This window comes from Mirounga angustirostris, unplaced genomic scaffold (assembly GCF_029215605.1).
Source record: "Mirounga angustirostris isolate CCGP_5_RB_7025 unplaced genomic scaffold, mMirAng1.0.hap1 SCAF_6, whole genome shotgun sequence".
In the NCBI taxonomy this organism is placed as follows: domain Eukaryota; kingdom Metazoa; phylum Chordata; class Mammalia; order Carnivora; family Phocidae; genus Mirounga; species Mirounga angustirostris.
In genome coordinates, this window is record NW_026991714.1 from 122,646,986 (window position 1) to 122,672,230 (window position 25,245).

The 25,245-nt window shown below is 40.3% G+C and overlaps 1 protein-coding gene across 2 annotated transcripts in view; it reads left to right on the forward strand.

The window, feature by feature from the left end:
* LOC123846699 (cytochrome P450 2C41) overlaps positions 1-25,245 on the forward strand; it is a 40,636-nt gene that overhangs the window by 8,702 nt on the left and 6,689 nt on the right. The window contains exons 1-7 of one of the 2 annotated variants that reach the window (XM_045878463.3): positions 1,131-1,912; positions 4,300-4,462; positions 4,634-4,783; positions 9,506-9,666; positions 11,989-12,165; positions 21,157-21,298; positions 21,456-21,643. In XM_045878463.3, coding sequence (XP_045734419.1) covers positions 1,745-1,912; positions 4,300-4,462; positions 4,634-4,783; positions 9,506-9,666; positions 11,989-12,165; positions 21,157-21,298; positions 21,456-21,643 — 1,149 coding nt within the window. In that variant the 5' untranslated portion in view covers positions 1,131-1,744. Of the gene's footprint in view, positions 1-1,130; positions 1,913-4,299; positions 4,463-4,633; positions 4,784-9,505; positions 9,667-11,988; positions 12,166-21,156; positions 21,299-21,455; positions 21,644-25,245 lie in introns of those variants that run through there. The other variant, XM_064595051.1, reaches the window with a different exon arrangement.

Consider the following 25,245-nt stretch of genomic DNA (forward strand, 5'->3'; position numbering starts at 1 on the left):
TGGTGGTTCGTTAGGTCTTTTTTTTTTTTTAAGATTTTATTTTTAAGTAATTTCTACACCCTATGTGGGGTTCAAACTCACAACCCTGAGATCAAGAGTCACATGCTCCTCCCACTGAGCCAACCAGGTGTCCCAGTCCTGTGGGTCTATTTAATGAATTCCCTGCATCCCATTCTCCACTGAATCTACACCTTTTGTTTTAAAATCTTGCCTTCTTTGCTGTGCATACTTCATTCCATTATTTTTGACAGTGGCAGGCCAAAAAAAAAACCAACAGAAGAAGTTATGTCTGGAGGTCATTGCGAGGTGGGGGAAACCATATTTTCTCAAGTCTTGCCCCCTCAATTCTGAGATTGGCTCTTTTCTCTATTGAGCAAGTTTCACCTCTGCAGTGATGGAGAGGAAAGAATCCCTATCTTTTATTTTTTTCTTTTGAGAACCCATGGCTCTTTTATCCTTGGAATCAAATAAAGACTTCTACTTAGTGAAGCCTGTTATTTTGTGAACAGTCAGTGAGGTATACATACTGAGGAACTAATGTTTGGGGGTTCAATTTTGTTTTCCTATAATTGTGGTGTAAGCCATAGTGCATCATTATGGGCCTCAAAAGATCTAGGTTCAAATCCCATTTTTGTCGCTTAAAAGCTGTGCAACGCTGGATGGACCTCCTGTTGCCTCCAAATTTCCCTTTCTCCACTTGTAAAATCAATTTCATTTTCCTTGTGTTGGGGGGTGTGGGCACAAGGGCTTGATGGTAAATATATGTAAATTTTCTTAGCTAATTACTTGATACATATTTGGATGTTCAAGGGTTATGTTACCTAGTTTATATTTGATGTTAGTACATTACACTAAAATATTTCAAAAGGCTTTCATTTTCTAGGACAAAATATACTGGTGTTTGATAAAGCATTAAAGGATAGGGACGCCTGGGTGGCTCAGTCAGTTAAGCGGCTGCCTTCGGCCCGGGTCATGATCCCAGGGTCCTGGGATCGAGTCCCACATCGGGCTCCTTGCTCAGCAGGGAGCCTACCTCTCCCGCTCTCTCCCTGCTTGTGTTCTCTCTGTCAAATAAATTAAAAAAAAAAAAAAATCTTAAAAAAAAAAAAGTGGGTGCCTGGGTGGCTCAGTTGGTTAAGCGACTGCCTTCGGCTCAGGTCATGATCCTGGAGTCCCTGGATCGAGTCCCGCATCGGGCTCCCTGCTCCGCGGGGAGTCTGCTTCTCCCCCTGACCCTCCTCCCTCTCATGCTCTCTGTCTCTCATTCTCTCTGTCTCAAATAAATAAATAAAATCTTTAAGAAAAAAAAAAAAAGCATTAAAGGATAAACGTTTTTGTGTACAAGGATTTCCTCCCAAATCATAAATTCTCAACTGGTCATTACTCTGAGAATCCAGAATGTTTTGCAGTTTTTGTGATTAAGTAATTTACTTCACTGGTTCTCAATTGGTACCACCTAGAGTGTTTAAAAAAACAAAAAACAAAAACATTACCAGTGCCTGGGCTCCACCCCAGACCCGTTAGACCAGAATCTCGGGGCATAGTGTTAGACAGAAGCAAAAGAAGAGTAAAGAACACCATATTTTTATCATTATCAGTGGGCCAAAGTCCTTTCAAAAGAGCGATTAAAGTAAATCCAGCCGATTGATTACTTTATGAGTCAGAGGGACATGTTGAATTAGCAGGGAGTGTTATAAAAGCTTTAGATTTCAAGCTCACAGTTGTCCAAGAAGAGAATTCCTCCATGGATCCAGTTGTGGTTCTAGTGCTCTGTCTCTCCTTTTGGCTTCTCCTTTCACTTTGGAAACAGAGCTCTGGAAAGGGGAAGCTCCCACCTGGCCCCACTCCTCTCCCTTTCATTGGAAATATCCTCCAGGTAGATGTGAAGGACATCAGCAAATCCTTAAGCAATGTAAGTATGCTTTATGATTCTCTAGCAGTTTGCAAAGGGTATGTAGGTTAACCTCTACTTTTATTTATTTATTTATTTTTTAAGATTTTTATTTTTTATTTTATTTTGACAGAGAGAGACCCAGCAAGAGAGGGAGCACAAGCAGGGGGGAGTGGGAGAGGGAGAAGCAGGCTCTCCTCTGAGCAGGGAGCCCGATGCGGGGCTCGATCCCAGGACCCTGGGACCATGACCTGAGCCGAAGGCAGACGCTTAATGACTGAGCCACCCAGGCGCCCCAACCTCTACTTTTAAATAAAATATATTTATTAAAATTAATTATAATCTATTAAAAACATCAAGGTATGTCTGGAAAGCAAATACGACTTGTGAATTATTGTCAAGAATACTAGAACAAGGGGCACCTGGCTGGCTCAGTCAATATAGCATGCGACTCTTGATCTCAGGGTCATGAGTTTGAGCCGCACGTTGGGCATAGAGATTACTTTAAAAAAAAAAAAAAGAATAGTGGAATAAAATAACGTTTTCTATGAATAAAGAAACATTTAGGCTGTTCTGTGGTAGCATTAAAATAATAAAGTCCAGGGTGCCTGGGTGGCTCAGTTGGTTGAGTGTCTGATTCTTGGTTTTGGCTCAGGTCATGATTTCAGGGTCATGGGATCGAGCCCCTCATTGGGCTCCATGCTCAGCATGGAGTCAGCTTGAGAATCTCTCCATTCCCCTTCCCCACACTCACTCCCCATTCATGTGCTCACTCTCTCTCAAATAAAATCTTTAAATCTTAAAACAAATAATAATGAAGTGGCAAAAGCCAGGAATTCTGCTGCCTTTCTTTGTTTCACAGCCATTTGCTATGATTTCTGGCTGAAGGTAAATGGTAAGGGAGGTGTTTTGTGATTAGAGATTTCATTCGAGGAGTCATCTATTATGTAGTCTGTGTGTGTTGTTCAGAATAGCCATGAAAATTGAACTCTGAAGAAGCAAATTGTGCCTGATGTCAAGGAAATAACTGGGTTCAGAACTAACTTGAATGAATGCAAGAAATAAGAAATCATCAGGACCAGCTGGATGGTAACAGAATCCTCGGCTTCCACACAAAGCTGCTGTCTATACCCTGTGAATGCTGCAGGATAGAAGAAATTGTTCTTCCATGAGATGCTGCATGTCCTGGCACTGCCTTTGGTGTTAGTAATACCAGCAGATCTCAAAATGGAGGGGGCATTAGCACCATCTGGGGTGGGTTTTTTTAAAATATAGATTTCTAGTATCCATCATAAAGCTACTGAGTCAGAATCTCCAGGGGATGGGAGTACCTGGCTGGCTCAGTCAGTAGAGCTTGCGACTCTTGATCTTGGGGTTGTGAGTTCAAGCCCCACACTGGGTGTAGAGAATACTTAAAAATAAAATCCTTAAAAAAAAAAAAAAATCTCCAGGGGTTGAGCTTTACAGGTGATCCTGAAACAGCTGGGTCCTGGTCCCAAGGTAGGCACTGGAGACTCAGAAAAAATAGGTTGGCTAGGGCACCTGGGTGGCTCAGTTGGTTAAGCGACTGCCTTCGGCTCAGGTCATGATCCTGGAGTCCCAGGATCGAGTCCCGCATCGGGCTCCCTGCTCAGCGGGGGGTCTGCTTCTCCCTCTGACCCTCTTCACTCTCGTGCTGTCTCTCATTCTCTCTCTCAAATAAATAAATAAAATCTTAAAAAAAAAAAAAAAAAGACAGAGGAGGGTCTGAGGGGAGAGCACATATCCCTGAGCGAGAGAGAGGAGAGCAGGGCCAGAAGGGAGCAGGAGGGCAGAGAGAAGAGGCATGGCTGCACTTGATTAAGAACTGCCCGGCTCTCGGGGCGCCTGGGTGGCTCAGTCGGTTAAGCGACTGCCTTCGGCTCAGGTCATGATCCTGGAGTCCCTGGATTGAGTCCCGCATCGGGCTCCCTGCTCAGCAGGGGGTCTGCTTCTCCCTCTGCCCTCTTCCCTCTCGTGCTCTCTGTCTCTCATTCTCTCTCTCTCAAATAAATAAATAAAATCTTTAAAAAAAAAAATAGGTTGGCTAAGTGGGGTTGAAATTTGGATGTTCTATTCTTTGAACTTCAGTCTCTTTATCTGTACAACAGGGTAAATAAACCTAGCTCAAGGTGTTGATGTGTGATCATCAGTTGTAATAATCTGAGTACCCATCCCCCGGGCCATTGCCTGTCACAGCAGAGGCCCTCTGTGTGTGTCAGCTGTAACAATCTTATTTATATATAAGATCGAGAAATATTTGAAGCCATTTTGGGCAGAATAAAAACGTCGACAGTATGATGATGTTATCAGGCTTAACATGCACACACACACAAAATCATGCACAAAATACAAATTGCTAATATATGCATTTCCTTTGAATTTCTTAGCTCTCAAAAGCCTATGGCCCTGTATTCACTCTGTATCTTGGCACGAAGCCCACTGTTGTGCTGCATGGGTATGAAGCAGTGAAGGAAGCCCTGATTGATATGGGAGAAGAGTTTTCTGCAAGAGGAAGTTTCCCAATAGCTGAAAAACTTAATAAAGGACACGGTACGTGTACATGTACGCACGTTCAACACTGGTTATGGGGTTGGGAAGGATGGAGAACTGGAATTTGAAGAGCAACTCAGCAGAACTCGGCCCATTTGCAAGGCTGCCAAGGATGAGCTTCCTCCTCCTTGCCTAGGACCTCCCTCCCAGTTTCTGTTTCCTCTCTGGTAGGACTCCTTTTCACCAGTGGAAAGAGATGGAAGGAGTTACGGCGCTTCTCCCTCATGACCCTGCGGAATTTGGGGATGGGGAAGAGTGACCTTGAGAGCCGAGTTCAAGAGGAAGCCTGCCACCTTGTAGAAGAATTGAGAAAAACCAATGGTGGGTTATTCTATAGCTCTGACCTTGGCAGGCTATTCTCGCGTCTACTGATGTCCTTGGAAACATTTCGGCCCTCATGTGGACAGAGGGTGTGCAGCAGAAAGAGCCAAGGGAGCTTTTGTGTGTCTATGCTTGTTATGTGTCCTTTCATGACTGTGCCTACAATGTGGGTATAAAAGGTCATTTAATCCTTTTCTGTCCCAAATTTGTTTATTTCCACATCATTATGTCATGAAGGTACATTTGGGGACCCATTTTTTTCCGAGTTAGAGAACGGTATTTTTCCCGTAGTGTAAATGTGGGTTACCTATTTCAGAACTTGTCACCAGGGGATACTTGTCAAGTGGACACAGTGGAAATGACTTCATCACACCCTTATGGAGCACCTGTAACCAGTGACATGTGCTTTTTACTTAGTTGGTCTGTATGTGTTCGGTCAACTTCATTGATCTTTGGAGGGTTTCTTCCAAGGCCCATGTCTACATTTCTGGCCAGTAATGATACCTTTTTGTGGTTATAATTGCTTAGGCATCTTTAGTGCTGCCCTCATCAATTGGGATTTCCCTTTCAACAACTATTTTTTTAGAGTTTATTTAAATTCCAGTTAGTTAACACACAGTTTTTTTTTTTATTAGTTTCAAGTGTACAATATAATGATACATCACTCGGTGCTCATCACAAGTGCACTCCTTAATCCCTATCACCTACTTCACCCATCCACTCACCCACCTCACCTCTGGCAACTATCAGTTTGCTCTCTACAGTTAAGAGTCTGTTTCTTGGGTGCCTGGGTGGCTCAGTGGGTTAAGCCGTCCAACTCTTGGTTTCAGCTCAGGTCATGATCTCAGGGTTATGAGATTGAGCCCCGCATCAGGCTCTGCACTCAGCACAGAGTCTGCTTAAGATTCTCTGCCGCTCCTTCTCCCTCTGCCCTTTCCCTACTTGAGTGTGTGCTCTCTCTCTCAAATAAATAAATACAAATCTTTAAAAAAAAGTCTGTTTCTTGGCTTGTCTCTCTGTCTCTCTCTCGTTTTTTCCCTTTGCTCATTTGTTTTGTTTCTTAAATTCCACATATGAGTGAAATCATATGATATTTGTCTTTCTCTGACTGACTTATTTTGCTTAGCATAATACTCTCTAGCTCCATCCATTGTCATTGCAAATGGCAAGATTTCATTCTTTTTATGACTGAGTAATATTTCGTTTTGTGTGTATACATACACACACATACACACCACGTCTTTATCTGTTCATCTGTTGATGAATACTTGGGCTGCTTCCATAATTTGGCTATTGTAAATAATGCTGCTGTAAACATCAGAGTGCATGTATCCCTTTGAATTAGTGTTTTTGTATTCTTTGGGTGAATACCTAGTAGTGCAAATGCTGAATCATAGGGTAGTTCTGTTTTTTTTTAGGAAACTCCATACTATTTTCCAGAGTGGCTGCACCAGTGTAAACAACTATTTTAAAATGATCAGTTTGAGTTTTTTGATGTTGCTCCCTATTTACTCTAATACTGTTCAATATATGTTAAGAAATATATGCTATAGCATAATCCTGAGACTTACACAAATACCAGGTTATAAAATGATTTATTTAACTAGATTTCAGCTATCATTAAGAACTGTTTACCCTGCCTTCCTTATTATTTGGCTTTCAGCTTTCCTTATTTTACTCTCCTTTCTTGGTCTATTAATCATGTTTTACGTTTTCTCTATTTTGTGATGTTTTGACATCTTAGGGGCCTTGCAGAACCAGGGAGCAACCTCCTCTCCTAGGGGTACTATTTACTAGATACAGCAAACATCGCATCTTTAAGCTTGTCTTACATACCCCCAAGTTGCCTCCTTCACCAAATTCTCACACACCAAGCCAATACTCTCCCTGCTCTAAATGAACCCAGGGCAGTTACTGGACAACAGTCAACACCGCTATAGCCCATAGCCCTCTGCAACTATTCAAGCTCTCCAGCATACCTACCTAAATTTACTCAGCATACCTACCCTGCCTTGCTTGCTCCTTCCCATGAAAACCCTGGTAAAGGCTCTGGCACATGCTTTCCCCTTGTTCCTCCTGCCTCCTGACCTACCTTGGTCCTTCTCCATGTGGCCCTGTATGATGCACTTCTCCTCTTGGGAACTGTGAGTAACAAACTCTCTTTTCAATGGCTATCTTCCCTATCTATTGGCCTCATCATCTGAATAAAAACAGAATTCCATGTGCATTTTAAAACACAGCTGGATTTGGGGTTAGAACTTTTTTTTTTTTAAGATTTTATTTATTTATTTGTTAGAGAGAGAGCAAGCACACACAAGCAGGGGGAGCGGCAGGCAGAGGGAGAAGCAGACTCCCCGATGAGCAAGGAGCCCGATGTGGGACTCAGTCCCAGGACCCTGGGATCATGACCTGAGCTCAAGGCAGATACTTAACTGACTGCGCCACTCAGGAGGCCCAGGGTTAGAACTTTTATGGTAATTATGTAACCACCTCTGCCAGCTCTAGTGACCTATGAAGTGCATGTCACAATGAATTTGAATTTCAGTCTGGATTCCGAATTACCCTGCTTTTAAATTCTCTCAAAAGAAGTGAAAGATTAAAAACCAGATTTTAGCTGTGAATCTCACACACACACACACACACACACACACACACAGAAATCTCAAGGCCTTCCCAAATTATCCCCTACCTTCTAAAATAAGTTTTTCTGAAAGCTTAGTGGCCTCAAGTATTTCAACTGAAAAAGAGTCTGTGGGCACCTGGGTGGCTCAGTCAGTTAAGCGTCTGCCTTCAGCTCAGGTCATGGTCCCAGGGTCTTGGGATCTAGTCCCACATCGGGCTCCCTGTTCAGTGGGAAGCCTGCTTCTCCCTCTCCCTCTGCCTACTTGTGCATGCTCTCTCTGTCAAATAAATAAAAAATCTTAAAAAAAAAAAAAAAGAGTCTGGAATAGGAGCAGTTAACCAAACACGTTTCCCATTTTTTAATTCCCTCTCATTGTCTCCTCATTTTGGATTCTGGTCACCCTTAATTACATCAATGATGTGAATTTGGGAACCTTTTGCAGAGAAAGCTTATTGATCATTTGCTTATAGCAATTTCATTTAAATATTTCTCACTAAAAATTTTTTCCTCTGCTTTAATTTATCTGTAAAATGATAGAATTGACCTAAATGATAGTCCAGTTAAAAAATTTATAACTAGGGGCACCTGGGTGGCTCAGTTAAGCGTCTGCCTTCAGCTCAGGTCATGATCCCAGGGTCCTGGGATCGAGCCCCGCATCAGACTCCCTGCTCAGCAGGGAGCCTGCTTCTCCCTCTGCTGCTCCCCCTGCTGTGCTCTCGCTCCCCCTCTGTCAAATAAATAAATAAAATCTTTTTAAAAATTTTATAACTATGGTCTTCTGTGAATGGCTGTCTATAGAAATACTCCAGAATTCCACAAGAGGGCAGGCTGTCTAAGTAAATGTGAGGCCTGATTGGTGATGATGGACACTATTTCCTAGAGAAGAAAATTATTTTCTATATTGCAATAAAGAAATACAAGAACTCCATTTATTGCCTTTTCCTTTTTTTATATTTTAAGTAAGTTCCATGCCAAACGTGGGGCTTGATCTTATGACCCTGAGATAAGAGTTACATGCTCTACCTACTGAGCCAGCCAGGCACCCTAGAACTGTATTTAACAATTTAACCTTTTTCTTTGCCTTAGCTGGATTTAAGTTTGAAATGAAGATTTCTTATTTTACTTCTATCTTAGTCAAACAAATCTGTACTATAATTTTAATTCATTTATATTAGTTTTTCTTCTCATACAACATGGATAGCTTTTGCTTTTTTATGTTTGTTCCATCAAAATACCTGAATTTTCCCATCATCTTCCATCCTTTAATCTTTTCCTCTGCTGATTTTACACATAGTTCACTTCAAGTATTCATTGTCTAAAAAAGGTTTCCAGGTCCCTAGCTGTTTCTTCCTTCCTACAGGAGTGTACAAGCTTACCAGACAGGTGTGATTCTGCATTGATAACTTGAATTATTAGGTGCTTTTATTTATTTATTTTAATTATTCGTTTTAAGTAATCTCCATACCCACGGTGGGGCTTGAATACATGACTCCAAGATCAAGAGTCACGTGCTCGCTCCTCCTACTGAGCCAGTCAGGTGCCCCATTAGGTGTTTTTATTTATTTATTTATTTATTTTTATTTTTTAAAGATTTTATTTATTTATTTGAGAGAGAGAATGAGAGACAGAGAGCATGAGAGGGAGGAGGGTCAGAGGGAGAAGCAGACCCCCCGCCGAGCAGAGAGCCCGATGCGGGACTCGATCCTGGGACTCCAGGATCATGACCTGAGCCGAAGGCAGTCGCTTAACCAACTGAGCCACCCAGGCGCCCCCATTAGGTGTTTTTAAAAGTGGCTTCTTTAAAGTTTTTTCTTTTGCTCTTCAAAATAATAGTCACCTTGGGTCAGAATCAAGTAAACATAAGTAGTGATCTAGAGTATTTGGAAGACTATTACTAAACAAAACTAGGATGGAATGGACTTCCCATTTAAGGGAAAAGTGATGTGTTGATTTTAAGCATGCTGAAATTTTTGCTGGAAAGGGGATTCCTAGGTAACTATTGCTTTAGAGATTCTAAAATTACCTTTACCTATTATCAACAACAAAGATTTTTATATGTTTTTTTTAATGGTATTTTCTAAATCTTTCCTGTTCTTTAGCCTTACCCTGTGATCCCACTTTTGTCCTGGGCTGTGCTTCCTGCAATGTGATCTGCTCCGTTATTTTCCAGCATCGTTTTGATTATACAGATCAGACTTTAATTGGTTTCCTCAAGAGATTTAATGAAAACTTCAGGATTTTGAGCTCCCCATGGATCCATGTGAGTTCAAGATCCTCTCTTTTTTCTGACAAATCCAAATTCTGTATGGACCATGCTGTGAAGTGAATGAAAACTGGACATTTTGGATATTATAATGTGGTAACTGTGGAAATGAGCTTCTTCCCCCTCCTTGAGATTTGTTTTGTTTTGTTTGTTTTGCTTGCTATAGGTTTGTTTCCCTTTTTGCTTTCTATAGGCTATAGATGTTTGTTTATTTTGTGACTTTTCTGGACCGTGTTTGCTAAGTCTCTTCTTCTTTGTCATGTGTGGTCTCTGAAATCTCTGTCCTTTAACTTGTGTTTAGCTAGTGTTTTAATGGAGTTTTCCTTGAATGTGAGGAGCTGAAAAGAAGGGAGAGAAGGGGGGTGGGGGAAGAAAGAGAGAGGAGAGAGAAGGAGGGAGGGAGGGAGGAATGAATGAACGAACAAAAAACAAACGAACAAATGAACGAACTCTTCCAAATTTGGTTCTGGGCTGGGGCACTCCTTCAGTGCTTTCATCAGACTGTTTTCAGTTCTTTCTCAGTCTTGTTGCTTACGTTGAGCCAAGATCAGCCAGAGGTGAAAGCTAGGGTCTTCTGAGGTCTTTTTTTAGCCTATATCCTGCTTTCTAAATTTTAAAATGTGTAAATTCCTCAGTATACATGGGTACATTTGAACGCCCTAATTTCCAGAAGATACTCTCGCCCCAGCTTTTCTTCCCAGGATTCTGGTGCTCTATCATATGCCTTAACTAGTCTTTGCCCCAGGAGGCTGTGAGTTATTCATTTGCCTTACAGAGTTTTTGAGGCAGGCCTGCTGCTTTCCACCCTGCATTCCAGGTTAGATGAAACAAAGACAAGAGTCTGTGTCAGTCCTTCAGATTACCCCAGAGAAGTTGCAACAGAGAAAACACAATTTTTTTAAGGTCTGCTCTAGTCTCTTGCACTAGAAACCAGAATCCCATACAAGAAGCTACCTTTGTTAAGACCACTGCCAAACTGAGGAAGGAGGTGGGAAAAAGGTAAATTAAAAATTCCACAAAGTTTTTCCACCATTTTCAAGTTGCCTTTTTCTTGATTCAGCATTCACTTGATTGCTATAAGCCTTTGTTTTCTAGAGTTGTGACAAGTTGATTCTCATGGTTTTTGCCAAAATTTTCAGCCTTTTTTTGGAGTGTCCTGCCTTTGGAGCTGTCTAGTCTGACATTTTCACTGGTCATACTCAGTGAAGTGAATTTTTGAATACCACACTCCTGCCCAGGGCAAGCGTCATGGAGTGTGCATCTGGGAAACAGTCGAAACCTTTATTTCACAGACAAGAAGACAAATGTCCAAGTATGGAGCTGGTGGAATTGAAGCCTATTGACTCCCTGGCTTGTGGTTTTTCCACTAAATCCCAAAGTCCAGTTTTGGTGACTGCCCAGAAACATGTCCATAGCACTCAATGGGCATCCAGGCCCTTGCTGAAATGTTCCCATTGCCCACAAGGTTTGTCCTCCACTCACACTTAGTGACCTCTTCATCACATTACTTAGCAGAAATATGCTAATCTAGGAAGGAAGAGAATATCTCCTTTAAGCAGAGAAAATGTTTGGGACCACAGATGCTGCCAGGAAGCACTGATGATGGAGTAGCTTTGTGCTATATATCAGGTTGTCCAAACTCCCTTAAACTCAGTCTTCATCTATAAAATGTGAATCATAGTAATTCATGGCGTTCTATGTTTCACGGTTGTAGGGAAGAATTAATATAAAAGAAAAAAGAGAATTGACGTAAAGATGCTTTAATACTGTAAGGTTGGGGCGCCTGGGTGGCTCAGTTGGTTAAGTGACTGCCTTCGGCTCAGATCATGATCCTGGAGTCCCAGGATCGAGTCCCGCATCGGGCTCCCTGCTCGGCGGGGAGTCTGCTTCTCCCTCTGACCCTCCCCCCTCATGCTCTCTCTGTCTCTCATTCTCTCTCTCAAATAAATAAATAAAATCTTAAAAAAAAATAATACTGTAAGGTTGATGTGTGAGTATAGGAAATTATTGTCATATTTCATCATTTGGTCATAGTTTTCTCCCTCAGATATCTCTATGAGCATAGAGAATTACTTTATACGCACAATATAAAATGCTCCCCCAGAAGACAGAGACCATTTTTTCTTCATCTTATTTTTTTTTTTATGAAAACTGGACATTTTGGATATTATAATGTGGTAACTGTGGAAATGAGCTTCTTCCCCCTCCTTGAGATTTGTTTTGTTTTGTTTTGCTTGTCTTATATATGTCATATATATTGTCTTATATATGTCTTCAATACATGTTTTTAAATTTAATAATTTTTTTAAAATCTTGAAGGTCTACAATAGCTTCCCCGCTCTCCTTGATTATCTCCCAGGAAGTCATAATACAATGTATAAAAATTCTGTTTTTGTAAAAAATTACATTTTGGAGAAAATAAAAGAACACCAAGAATCCTTGGACATTAACAATCCTCGGGACTTCATTGATTATTTCCTGATGAAAATGGAACAGGTAAAATATTAATTATAGATCCGTTATTTGTTTGCCTGCATTTTTCTTGTTTACTGATTAGATCTGTACTTATGAGGATGTTTAAATTGTCAGGCAAGAAATGCTTGACTGACACTTAGGTACTTAGGTATGCATGGATTTGGATTAAGCATCATGGAGCATCATTCAATCTAGGATTGAATTGTTAAATAACTAGAATACGTGGAACCTATTTGTTAAGTTTCTACCTGAAGAGAAAGAGAATATACACTTTAGGGGAAATAAAAACACAGACAAGTTAGAAATTACAAAATATTGAGCCATACAATGAAGGTATATGTGATCAGGTCACAGCGTGTGGGAGAGTAAGGAGGAAAGGTTTAATCTAGCTGGGCTTCCTGCTTGTCCTGAGGGCTGATGTAGATCTTCAAATGTTTGCAATAAGGAATAGGGGAGGGAATTTCAGATTGGTAGAATGGTATGATGAGAAGTTCAGAAGTGCGTGTCAGCAAAGAGATTAGATGGGTGGAAAAGGGAAATCTTCACTGAATGTAACCAAAAATGAATTTGGACAGATACAGAGTTGGATGTTGGTGTCTGCCAAATAACTATAAGCCTGAATGTTGGCATGAAGAGTTTTGATTTGATCAGGTAGATGTATGAGCCAGAACAAGAGTGGGATGCAAATAATTATTGGGGAAAATTATCCTGGGAGTCCTGTAGAATGATCTGTATGATAAGATTTTTCTTATCTGTGAGATTTTTCATTTCTTGACTTTGGCTTGATGGAAGTCTGGACCATGGAAATACAGAGGATCCTGAAATAAAATCAAATTGTCCATCTTGTCACATCTCAGAGATCTATAGAGACTGGTTTTAGTTGGAGGAGAGGATAAGTAGGGACTGTATGGGAGATTTTAGTAATAAGAACAGATATCCTATTTGAGAAATTTAACCAAGGAGTGAAAGATTCAGATAGTAAATCTGAATAGTGAATTTGATGAGTGATGGGGTCAAGCTGGAAATCGTGTGACAAAAGTAATGTAATGCCATAAGGACACTTGTATAGAAGCAACATCCTCCTTGAACTGAGGAGAGGCAGAATCCAGAATGCATTGTAAAGACTAATTCTAGAGAAGGAAATTCCTTCATCTGAGGCCATCATTACTTTATCCAATCACTTTGTAGCTCTGGGCAGAAATGAGAAACCGATGAGTAGGCTAACATGGCAAGGAGTCAAAGGTGCTGATGAAGGTGACTGTCAAAGAATTGTCCCTGGATTTCAGCTGGACTGCTCAAATCATGTATTCTAGGTGGAATGAAGTGAGGAAGGTGGTGCAATGGTTTGAAGAAACTGGAAGAGGGAAGAAACAAATACTTCCATGCTCTGCTTTCTCTGCTATTAGGGCAATGATTTTTATCTTTCTGGTGATCAGCTGATTTGAGAATCTGATTAAAAGTATGGACACCTAGAGCATGCAACTCATTTTTTTTCCTTAGGATTTTATTTATTTATTTGTCAGAGAGAGAGAGTGAAAGAGAGCACAAGCAGGGGGAGCTGCAGGCAGAGGGAGAAGCACGCTCCCCACTGAGCAAGGAGCCTGGTGTGGCACTCGATCCCAGGACCCTGGGGTCATGACCTGAGCTGAAGGCAGATGCTTAACCAACTGAGCCACCCAGGCATCCCGAGCATGCAACTATTGATCTCAGGGCCATGAGTTTGAGCCCCACATTGGGTGTAGAGTTTACTTAATTCTTCTTTAATTTCTTGGTTGACCCATTCATTCTTTAGTAGGATGCTCTTTAGCCTCCATGTATTTGAGTTCTTTCCAGCTTTACTCTTGTGATTGAGTTCTAGTTTCAAAGCATTGTGGTCTGAAAATATGCAGAGAATGATCCCAATCTTTTGGTATCAGTTGAGACCTGATTTTGTGACCCGGGATGTGATCTATCCTGGAGAATGTTCCATGTACACTAGAGAAGAATGTGTATTCTGTTGTGTCAGGATGGAATGTTCTGAATATATCTGTGAAGTCCATCTGGTCCTATGTGTCATTTAAAGCCTTTATTTCCTTGTCGATCTTTTGCTTAGATGATCTACATTTCAGTGAGGAGGTTATTAAAGTCTCCTACTATTATTGTATTATTGTTGATGTGTTCTATGATTTTGTCATTAATTGGCTTATATAATTGGCTGCTCCCATGTTAGGGGCATCTTTTGCTTAGATGATCTGTCCATTTCAGTGGGGAGGATGTTAAAGTCCCCTACTATTATTGTATTATTGTTGATGTGTTTCTTTGATTTTGTCATTAATTGGCTTATATAATTAGCTGCTCCCATGTTAGGGGCATAGATATTTTAAATTGTTAGATCTTCTTGTTGGATAGACCCTTTAAGTATGATATAGTGTCCTTCCTCATGTCTTATTATAGTCTTTGGTTTAAAATCTAATTTGTCTGATATAAGGATTGCCACCCCAGCTTTCTTTTGATGTCCATTAGCATGGTAAATGGTTTTCCACCCCCTCACTTTCAATCTGAAGGTGTCTTTGGGTCTAAAATGAGTCTCTTGCAGACAGCATATCAATGGGTCTTGCTTTTTTATCCAATCTGATACCCTGTGTCTTTTGATTGGGTCATTTAGCCCATTTACATTCAGAGTGACTATTGAAAGATATGAATTTAGTGCCATTGTATTGCCTGTAAAGTGACTGTTTCTGTATACTGTCTCTGTTCCTTTCTGGTCTATGTTACTTTTGGGCTCTCTCTTTGCTTAGAGGACCCCGTTTAATATTTCTTGTAGGGCTGGTTTGGTGATCACAAATTCTTTTAGTTTCTATTTCTCCTGGAAGCTTTTTATCATAAATGACATCTTGTCTCGATAAAGTGTTTTTGGCTGCATATTTTTCTCATTTAGCACCCTGAATAGATCTTGCCCGTCCTTTCTGGCCTGCCAGGTCTCTGTAGAGAGGTCTGCTGCCAATTTAATGTTTCTACCATTGTAGGTTATAGACCTCTTGTCCCGAGCTGCTTTCAGGATTTTCTATTTGTCTCTGAGACTTGTAAGTTTTACTGTTAGATGTTGGGGTGTTGACCTATTTTTATTGATTTTGAGGGGGGTTCTCTGTGCCTCCTGGACTTGAATGCCTATTTCCTTCCCCAAATTAGGGAAGTTCTTCACTATAATTTGCTCCAATATACTTTCTGCTCCTCTTTCTCTTTCTTCTTCTGGGATCCCAATTATTCTAATATTCTATTATGGTATCACTTATCTCTCGAATTCTCCCCTCATGATCCAGTAGTTGTTTATCTCTCTTTTTCTCAGTTTCTTTATTCTCCATCATTTGGTCTTCTATATCACTAATTCTCTCTTCTGCCTCATTCATCCTAGTAGTTACAGCCTCCATTTTTTTTTTTAAAGATTTTATTTATTCATTTGAGACAGATACAGAGAAAGAGAGCATGAGCAAGGGGAGAGGCAGGGGGAGAGGGAGAAGCAGACTCCCTGCTGAGCTGGGAGCCCGACACAGGGCTCGATCCCAGGACCTGGAGATCATGACCTAAGCCGAAGGCAGATGCTCAACCATCTGAGCCACCAAGGCACCCCTGGAGCCTCCATTTATTAATGCACCTCATTAATAGCCTTTTTTATTTTGACTTGGTTAGATTTTAGTTCTTTCTATTTCTCCAGAAGGGGATTCTTTAGTATATTCTATGCTTTTTTCAAGCCCAGCTAGTATCTTTATAATCGTCATTCTTAACTCTGGTTCTGACATCTTACTAATGTCCGTATTGATTAGGTCCCTGGCAGTTGGTACTGCCTCTTGTTCTTTTTTTTGAGGTGAGTTTTTCTGTTTTGTCATTTTGTCCAGAGAAGAATAGATGAATTAGAGAACAAAATGCTAAAAGGGTAACAATGACCCCAGAAAAATATACACTAAACAAAGCAGAAGAGACCCGAAACCAGGGGGAAAAGAAAAGAAAAAAAAAAAAAAGAATATGATCAGGCTGGTTAATAGAACAGAGCCACCCACTAGATTTTGGGTGTATTTTGGTCTGTTAGAAGAAACTGCCTCCCAAAATTTTAAAGAAAGAAAAACTTTATATATATACACAAAAAATAAGGTTAAATACAGTGAAGGTATAGAATATGACTGTAAAAATGAAAATTAAAAAATATTTTTAAAAAGGAATTGGTAAGATAAGATGTTGGTTGAAAAAGGAAAGAAGAAAAATTTTTTAAAAATAGAAAAAAAAATTAAAAAAATTAACTTTGAAAGACTAAAGAATCATGGGAAAAAGCCATGAATTCTATGTGCTATATTCCCCTGGCCCTGGAGTTTTGCAGTTCTCACTGATCAGTAAACTTGGTCTTGGCTGGCTGTTCTTGCTGATCTTCTGGGGGAGGGGCCTGTTGCCGTGGTTCCCGAATGTCTTTGCCGGGGCTGGAATTGCCCCACCCTTGCCAGGGCTGGGCTAAGTAATCTGCTCAGGTTTGCTCTCGGGAGCTTTTGTTCCCTGCAAGCTTTCCATACAGCTTTGGAGGACAAGAGTGAAAATGGCGGCCTCCCAATCTCTGGCCCCAGAGGAACCAAGAACTCAGGGCCCCACTCCTCAGTGCGCCCCCAGAGAAAAGCAGTCAGTCACTCCCGTCTCCCCGGTCTCCAGCCGCACTCCATGCTCACCTGGCCTGTGACCAAGCATTTCTATCTCTGGCTCATGACCCCATTTGGAGTCTCCAAACCCAGCAGATTCCTGCGGTGTGCTCCCACGCTGCTCTGCCCAGGTGAGGAAGGGGGGTATCCCCGGATCTGCCGCTTGTTGGGTCCCTGCTGGAGGAGCAGTGGCCCGACTGTGCTGTGGATCACGGTTTATGGCCACCCCGAGCTGAGAGCCTGCACCTCGGCTCTGTCTTTGCAGCCGGCTTCCCCATTCCGATACTTGGGCGCTCTGCCGCACTCAGGCACCCCCGGTCTTTCTGTGACCCCGAGGGTCCTGATACCACACTGTCCCAGCGAGGGTTCCACCCCGTGCTTAGCCACTGAAGCGACATCCCTCAGTGGAGCCGACTTCTAAAAGTTCCGATTTTATGCTCTGTTGCTCTATCCCTTGCCGGTAGCAGCTGACGGAGGCCCCTCCCCCACCATCTATCTTCTGAATATCGCCTTGGATTCACTTCTCCACCTGTCCTACCTTCCAGAAAGTGGTCGCTTTTCTGTTCAGAGAGTTGCTGCTTTTCTTTTCTTTGATCTCCTGTTGAGTTTGTAGGTGTTCAGAATGGTTTGATAGCTAGCTAGCTGAATTCCTGGGACCAGACGAAATTTAGGTCTCCTACTCCTCCACCATCTTGCTCCTCCTCTGGGTGTAGAGTTTACTTAAAAAATAAAATAGTAGGTTACAATTTGAGCTGTTTTGTGGGCAAAATGTTATTCTGCTCTTTTTTTTTTTTTAAGATTTTATTTATTTGAAAGAGAGAGAGAGAGCACGATTGGGGGGAGGGGCAGAGGGAGAAGCAGACTCCCCACTGAGTGGGGAGCCCAGTGTGGGCTTGATCCTAGGAGCCTGGCATCATGATCTGAGCTGAAGGCAGATGCTTTCACTGACTGAGCCATTCAGGCACCCCTCTTTTTTTTTTTTTTTAATAATAGCTTTTTATGAGATTTTACCTTAATTTTCTGTTTATTTTTATGTGAAATTAGTTTTCTGGAACTTTTAAAGGGAATTGTGTGGTTTAGGAATATTTTTCTAACTTCATAGAGCTCCCTCTTTTGTTGTTTTTATGTAATATTAAAAAATGATGGTGGCTTGCCAACTCTGTTCCCCTCACACTTTTATTTAGATCAAAGACTTGCAAAAGTCACCTGTTTTTATAAATAAAGTTTTATTGAAACACACACAAAGTGTGGACACCTTCCCAGAAGAATGCACCTATATGAATGTTTTTGTATTTTGCACATATTGTGAGGGATTTCCTTAATGCTAGGAAGCTTCTCCAATGATCTTGGGCTCTGACATCTCTCATATATCAATTAACAGTATTTCCTTAATAGTATATTTAAAAACTGCATTGTTACTCTGGAATTCATTAGAGTATTTAGATTCTAGCTTGTTATTCCTTTTTTCTTGTTTTTAATATGTTCACTGAGTATAATTCACTTGCCACACCCTTCCCACATTTCAAGTATAATTCAGTAATTGTGTATTTACAGAGTTGTGCAACCACCACCACAATCCATTACCAAACGTTTTCATCACCCTCAAAAGAAGCCCCATAAGCTTGAGTAGTCATCTCCACTGTCCCCAAAGCCCTCCAGCTTTCAGGCATCACTACTGTACTTTGTCTCTATAGATTTGCTATTCTGGGTGTTTCATATTAATGGAATTATACAGTATGTGGTCTTTTGTTCTAGCTTCTTTCACTTCATTCCTCTACGTGCTTGAATGATATTCCAGAGTGGAAATACCATATTTTATATATCCACTCCTTGATTGATGGACATTTTGATTGTTTCTGGGTTTGGGCTTTTTTTTAAAGATTTTATTTATTTATTTGAGAGAGAGATTGAGAGAGCACAATCCAGGGGGAGAGGCAGAGGGAGAGGGAGAAGCAGGCTCCCTGCTGAGAAGGGCCCAATTCTGGGCTCGATCCCAGGACCCTGGGATCATGACCTGAACCAAAGGCAGATGCTTAACCCACTGAGCCACCCAGGCACCCCTGGCTTTTTGGCTCTTATGAATAACGCATCTATGGACATTTGTGTGCAAGTTTTTGTGTATACCTATGCTTTATTTATTTATTTATTTATTTATAAGATTTTATTTATTTATTTGACAGAGAGAGACACAGCGAGAGAGGGAACACAAGCAGGGGAGTGGGAGAGGGAGAAGCAGGCTCCCCATTGAGCAGAGAGCCTGATGTGGGGCTTGATCCCAGGACCCTGGGATCATGACCTGAGCCGAAGGCAGACGCTTAATGATTGAGCCACCCAGGCGCCCCTTGTGTATACCTATGTTTTAATTTCTCTTGGGTGTATACCTGGTGGTAGAATTGCTAGGTCATATGATAATTTTATATTTAATCTTGGGAGGAAGTATGGTGGATCAAAGACCTAAATGTAATATAAAACTCTTAGAAGAAAACTTAGGCATAAAATTGGCTAAAATTGATAAGCTATGTGTATGTAAACACTGATTCTTCAAATTCACTTCAACAGATAGAAATGCTAATAATGGGGGGCGCCTGGGTGGCTCAGTTGGTTAAGCAACTGTCTTCAGCTCAGGTCATGATCCTGGAGTCCCGGGATTGAGCCCCACATCGGGCTCCCTCCTCAGCAGGGAGTCTGCTTCTCCCTCTGACCCTCCCCCCTCTCATGTGCTCTCTCTCTCTCTCTCGTTCTCTCTCTTTCAAATAAATAAATAAATAAATCTTAAAAAAAAAAAAAAGAAATGCTAATAATGGTTTATAAGTGCCCTACTCTTTTTCCTGGCCTTAGAGTAATTTTGGGTTGGAAAGGTTAGAACAGTGTGTGACGTTGATGTTACCAGTGGGTCTAGCAAGTACAGCTATTGAGATTAAGCCTGTCTTAATGGAGTTGATGACATGTTAGGCATGCCACAGGTCACTTGGGGATTGTAAGAACCTTATTAAACTAATGTTGGCCTAGAGGACTGGATAGGAAGGTTTTGTTTTTGGTTTTGGTTGTTTTGTTTTGTTTTGTTTTGTATTTTAGTGACCTGCATAGTCAGTATTTCAAGTGGCCCCATTGTTTTCAATTTTGTGTCACTCTTACCTTAAACCAACTTTAGTTAGTTGTCCTTGTGAGGTGCTTTTATTCTCCCTACGTAAAATTTATGAGATCTCTATTCAGTCTCTTATTCTCAGCATTTGCCTTACTCCTACAGTCTCCTTCATCCCTTATGGGCAGTTAATGCCCAAACTTTCTGTCTTCATGTCTGTAATATTTCTTCTGTGTATCTGCATTAATTCCTGTACTTGTTTCCTAGACCAAACTGCCTCCTACCTTACATCTGGAATACCATAGCGGCTGGCCCCCATTTGTCTTTGTAAATCCATTCTCACTACAGTCTGTTCTAGGATGTGCTGCCATGTTAGCTTTTGCACATTTTCAACTTCATAATGAGTTTTTAGGCAATATAGAATCCACATAAATTCTATAACAGAAGAAGAGTATTGCAAACTCTTGATCCTGGCTTATACCATTTTTTAAGATACGGCCCTAATTTACTCATTTCTATCAGTTAGGATTGGTTTGCCTACCAACAAAAGAAAACCCAATTAACAATGTTTTAAAGAAATAGTGGGTTTATTTATCTCAGGTATAGAGAATCTCATGTTGGGCCGTCCAGGACTTGTACAGTAGCCCTGAAGTATCATGGACTCGGGTGCCTTCCATTTTTCTTTAGCATTATTACCGTGTAGGCTTCATGTTCATCATGTTTCAAGATGATGTCTACAGTGCCTCCACCAACATATCTGTGTAGACATGTAGTAAGAAAAAGGAAAGAAAGTGACATCAATAGGCCATTGGGGACACCTAGGTGGCTTAGTCAGTTAAGTAGCTGCCTTCAGGGATTGAGGGTCCTGGGATCTAGCCCCACATTGGACTCTTTGCTCAGTGCGGAGTCTGCTTCTTCCTCTCCCCTCTCCCCCCCCCCACTCATGTGCTCGCTCTCTCATGCTCTCTCTCAAATAAATAGATTAAAATCTTTAGGGAAAAAAATGGGCCATTGGTAAGAAATCGGTTGTTTGCCAGTGTAGTTGCAAAAGAGGCTAGGAAATGGAATTTGTAGGCAAGCAAGGGGTAAGGGAATAGGAAATGAAGATTGGGTCAACTAATCCATACAATTTGCCATGCCATACAATTGTTGTTATTTTAACACTGCACTCTCCAGTTTCTAAGTTTGATTAACTTTATAACATGTGTTATTTTAGATTTATTGTAATTACATATGCTGGCAAAGCAGCAAATAATTGCATCAAATAATTCCTAGGAAAAGTACAATGAGCAGTTGGAGTTTACTTCTGAAAACTTGATAAACACTGCAGCTGATTTGTTTGCAGCTGGGACAGGGACAACAAGCACCACCCTACGATATGGTCTTCTGATACTGCTGAAGCACCCAAAAGTCACAGGTATGGCCAGCATGGAGGGCAGGGTGTACTTCTGGACATATAACTGATGTTTATAATGATGTTGGAACACCTTCAAAGTGTTCATATAACCTGAATTGGCATGTAAATGTATATGCATTTGTTTCTTTTTTCATCAGTCTCATTTGTGTTTTATCAGCTAAAGTCCAGGAAGAGATTGACCATGTAATTGGCAGACACCAGACCCCTTGCATGCAAGACAGGAGCCGCATGCCCTACACGAATGCAGTATTGCATGAGATCCAGAGATACATTGACCTTGTCCCAAACAACCTGCTTCATGCAGTGACCTGTGACATTAAATTCAGAAACTATGTCATCCCCAAGGTAAGATGTGTCTCTCCTACACCTAATTTCAGTGCTCTTTAAGTTCTCATATTCACAGTATGGTTTCAATCCTCTACCAATATGGATGAGAGAATGCAAAAATCATACATGTGACAGCTTAAAGGATTTTGTGCTGTTTCCAGTTTGAGGCTATACATTTTTATGATAGGTTTTGATATCGGGCTGTGTAAGTCTTCCAAATTTGTTCTATTTCTTTAATATTGTTTTGGTTTCTCTTAGCTATTTACATTTCCAAATAAATTTTAGTATTAATTTGTCAGTTATCCAAAGCACTTGGCAATGGTTTTTATCAGGGTGATAGTAAATTAATTTGAAAACAAATGACATGTTGGAATGTTGAATCTTTCAGGGATATGGTATATTCTCCCAATTTATTTGGGCTTTCTTTAAATTTTTCAATATTGTTTTCAGTGCAGTGGCTTGTACATCTTTTAGGTTTTTCCTAGATAAATGATATTTTTTATGTTATTATAAATTGTATAATTTTTTTAAATGCCTTTTCTACTTTTTTGGTATATGGAAATATATTTGATTTTTTTATTTTGATGACTTTATATCTAACAACTTTTACAAATTCACTTACCATTATTAATAATTTATGGATTTATAATTTCCATGTACACAGTTCTGTGATCTGGTTTAATTTTTGTTTTAATAATTAATATTTAAACTTTACATTTCATATACTTACAATTAGCTTTAATTTAAATCTAAGTAACCATGGATCACTCAAGGCCACTGTATTGGATAGGACTGATCTAAGGTTTTTTCTGTAATACTTAAATCCTTATCTTAAAACCATCCTTAGTTCTGCAATACTAAAAATTTTAAAAATAAAAATAAGTTTGTGCCATTTCATTCGATGACCAAAACCTTACTTGAACTGAAATAAATCTATTTTTATTCCTTATTGAGGCCTCTTTATGTGACTATTCATGTTTTAATAAAGAAATATCAGTGTGGGGGCAACCTGCTGGCTCAGTCAATAGAGCTGCAACTCTTGATCTTGGGTTTGTAAATTTAAGCCCCACGTTGGGTGTAGAGATTACTTAAAATCTAAAAAAAAAAAAAAAAGTAGTATCAATGTATTTGATTATATGATACCACATTATTGGGAGTATTTTAAAATTTATGGTATATACATCATAATATTTTTCTAACAAGTCAAACAATTCTGAATTTGAAAATGCATTAGGCCCCAGGGGTTTCAGATGAAGGATTGTGTACTTAATCTTTCAAGAAGACAAATGTTCATATTTTATGGGCTAAAGTAGAAAAATAAGGAAAGGCTAAAATAGTCCTCCTACATATAACTTTGAAATGGTTGAAAAAACAGCTTTGAGGAGAGATAGTCCAGGATGGCGGAGGAGTAGGAGACCTTAGTTTCGTCTGGTCCCAGGAATTCAGCTAGATAGCTATAAAATCATTCTGAACACCTGTGAACTCAACCAGAGACCCAAAAGAATAGGTGCAACTCTACAAATAGAAAAGCAACCACTTTCTGCAAGAATGACAAGACAGAAAACCTCACATCAAAGAAGAGAACAAGAGGCAGTACTGACTGCCAGGGACCTAATCATTATGGACATAAGTAAGATGTCAGAACTAGAGTTCAGAATGGCAATTTAAAGATACTAGCAGGGCTTGAAAAAAGCATAGAAGACAGTAGAGAATCCCTTTCTAGAGAAAGAAAAGAACTAAAATCTATTCAAGTTGAAATCAAATAGGCTATTAATGAGATGCAATAAAAAAAATAGAGGCTCTGCTAGGATAAATGAAGCAGAAGAGAGAATTAGTGATATAGAAGACCAAATGATGGCGAATAAAGAAGCTGAGAAAAAGAGAGAGAAACAACTACTGGATCACGAGGGGAGAATTCAAGCACGAGGGGAGAATTCAAGCGATAAGTGATACCATAAAGCGAAACAATATTAGAATAATTGGGATCCCAGAAGAAGAGGAAAGGGGGAGAGAGAAAGAGAGAGAGGAGGGCAGAAGATATATTGGAGCAAATTATAGTGGAGAACTTCCCTAATCTGGGGAAGGAAACAGGCATTCAAGTCCAGGAGGCACAGAGAACCCCCCTCAAAATCAATAGAAATAGGTCAATATCCTGACATATGATAGTGAAACTTGCAAATCTCAGAGACAAAGAGTAAATCCTGAAAGCAGCTCGGGACAAGAGGTCTACAAGGGTAGAAACATTAGACTGGCAGCAGACCTCTCCACAGAGACCTGGCAGGCCAGAAAGGACTAGCATGATATATTCGGGGTGCTAAATTAGAAACTAAAAGAATTTGTGAGCACTAAACCAGGCCTGCAAGAAATATTAAATGTTAAAAGGGATCCTTTACACAAAGATAGAGCCCAAAAGTAACATAGGCCAGAAAGGAACAGAGACATTATACAGAAACAATAAGTTATACCAAATAAAATTCATATTTTTAAGGGTAAAGTCTAGTGAGTTTTGATCAATATATGATGTCACGTAACTAGCACTACAACTAAGATATAAAACATTTCTATCATCTCAAAAATTTCCCTCATTCTCCTTTTACAGTCAATCCACCTCCCCCAGTTTCAACCCTTGGTAACCAGTGATGTACTTTTGGTTCTATGGTTTTGCCTTTTAAAGAATGCAACATAATGGAATGTGACATAAAAGTAGTATAATTTGTAATCAGCATAAGCCTTTGTAATCAATATAATGTCTTTTTTATGTGGCGGAATGTGTTTGAGATTTATCTTTGTTATCACATGTACCATTAGTTTGTTGCTTGTTTTGATGAGTAGTTTTCATCATATCGAGAGCCACAAATTGTTTATCCATTCACTGATTGATGGATATTTGGGTTGTTTCCAGTTTTGGGCCATTTGAATAAAGGTGCTGTGAACATTTGCATACAGATTTTAGTGTGGACATAAATTTTGTTTTCTTTTGGGTCAGTGCTTTGCTTAACTGTTTATAAAAAACCATCAAACTGTTTTCTAAATGTGGCTGTGACATTTTACTTTCCCACTAGCAACGTATGAGAGTTCCAGTTGCTCTAGGCCCCCTCCACCACTTTCCCTGGTTGGTCTTTTTAAATTTTATTTTATTTTAATTTTAATTTTTTATTTATTTTTATTTTTTATTTTTTTTAAAGATTTTATTTATTTGAGAGAGAGAGAATTAGAGAGAGAGAACACATGAGAGGGGATAGGGTCAGAGGACGAAACAGACTCCCTGCCGAGCAGGGAGCCCGATGCGGGACTCGATCCAGGGACTCCAGGATCATGACCTGAGCTGAAGGCAGTCGCCTAACCAACTGAGCCACCCAGGCGCCCAATTTTTTATTTTTTTAAGATTTTATTTATTTATTTGAGAGACAGAGAATGAGAGAGAGAGCACGCATGAGAAGGGGTAGGGTCAGAGGGAGAAGCAGACTCCCCGACAAGCAGGGAGCCCAATGCGGGACTAGATCCTGAGACTCCAGGATCATGACCCGAGCGGAAGTCAGTCGCTTAACCAACTGAGCCACCCAGGCACCCCTTTTTAAATTTTAGATACTAGAAGGGGTTGTGTGGTGATACCACATTTT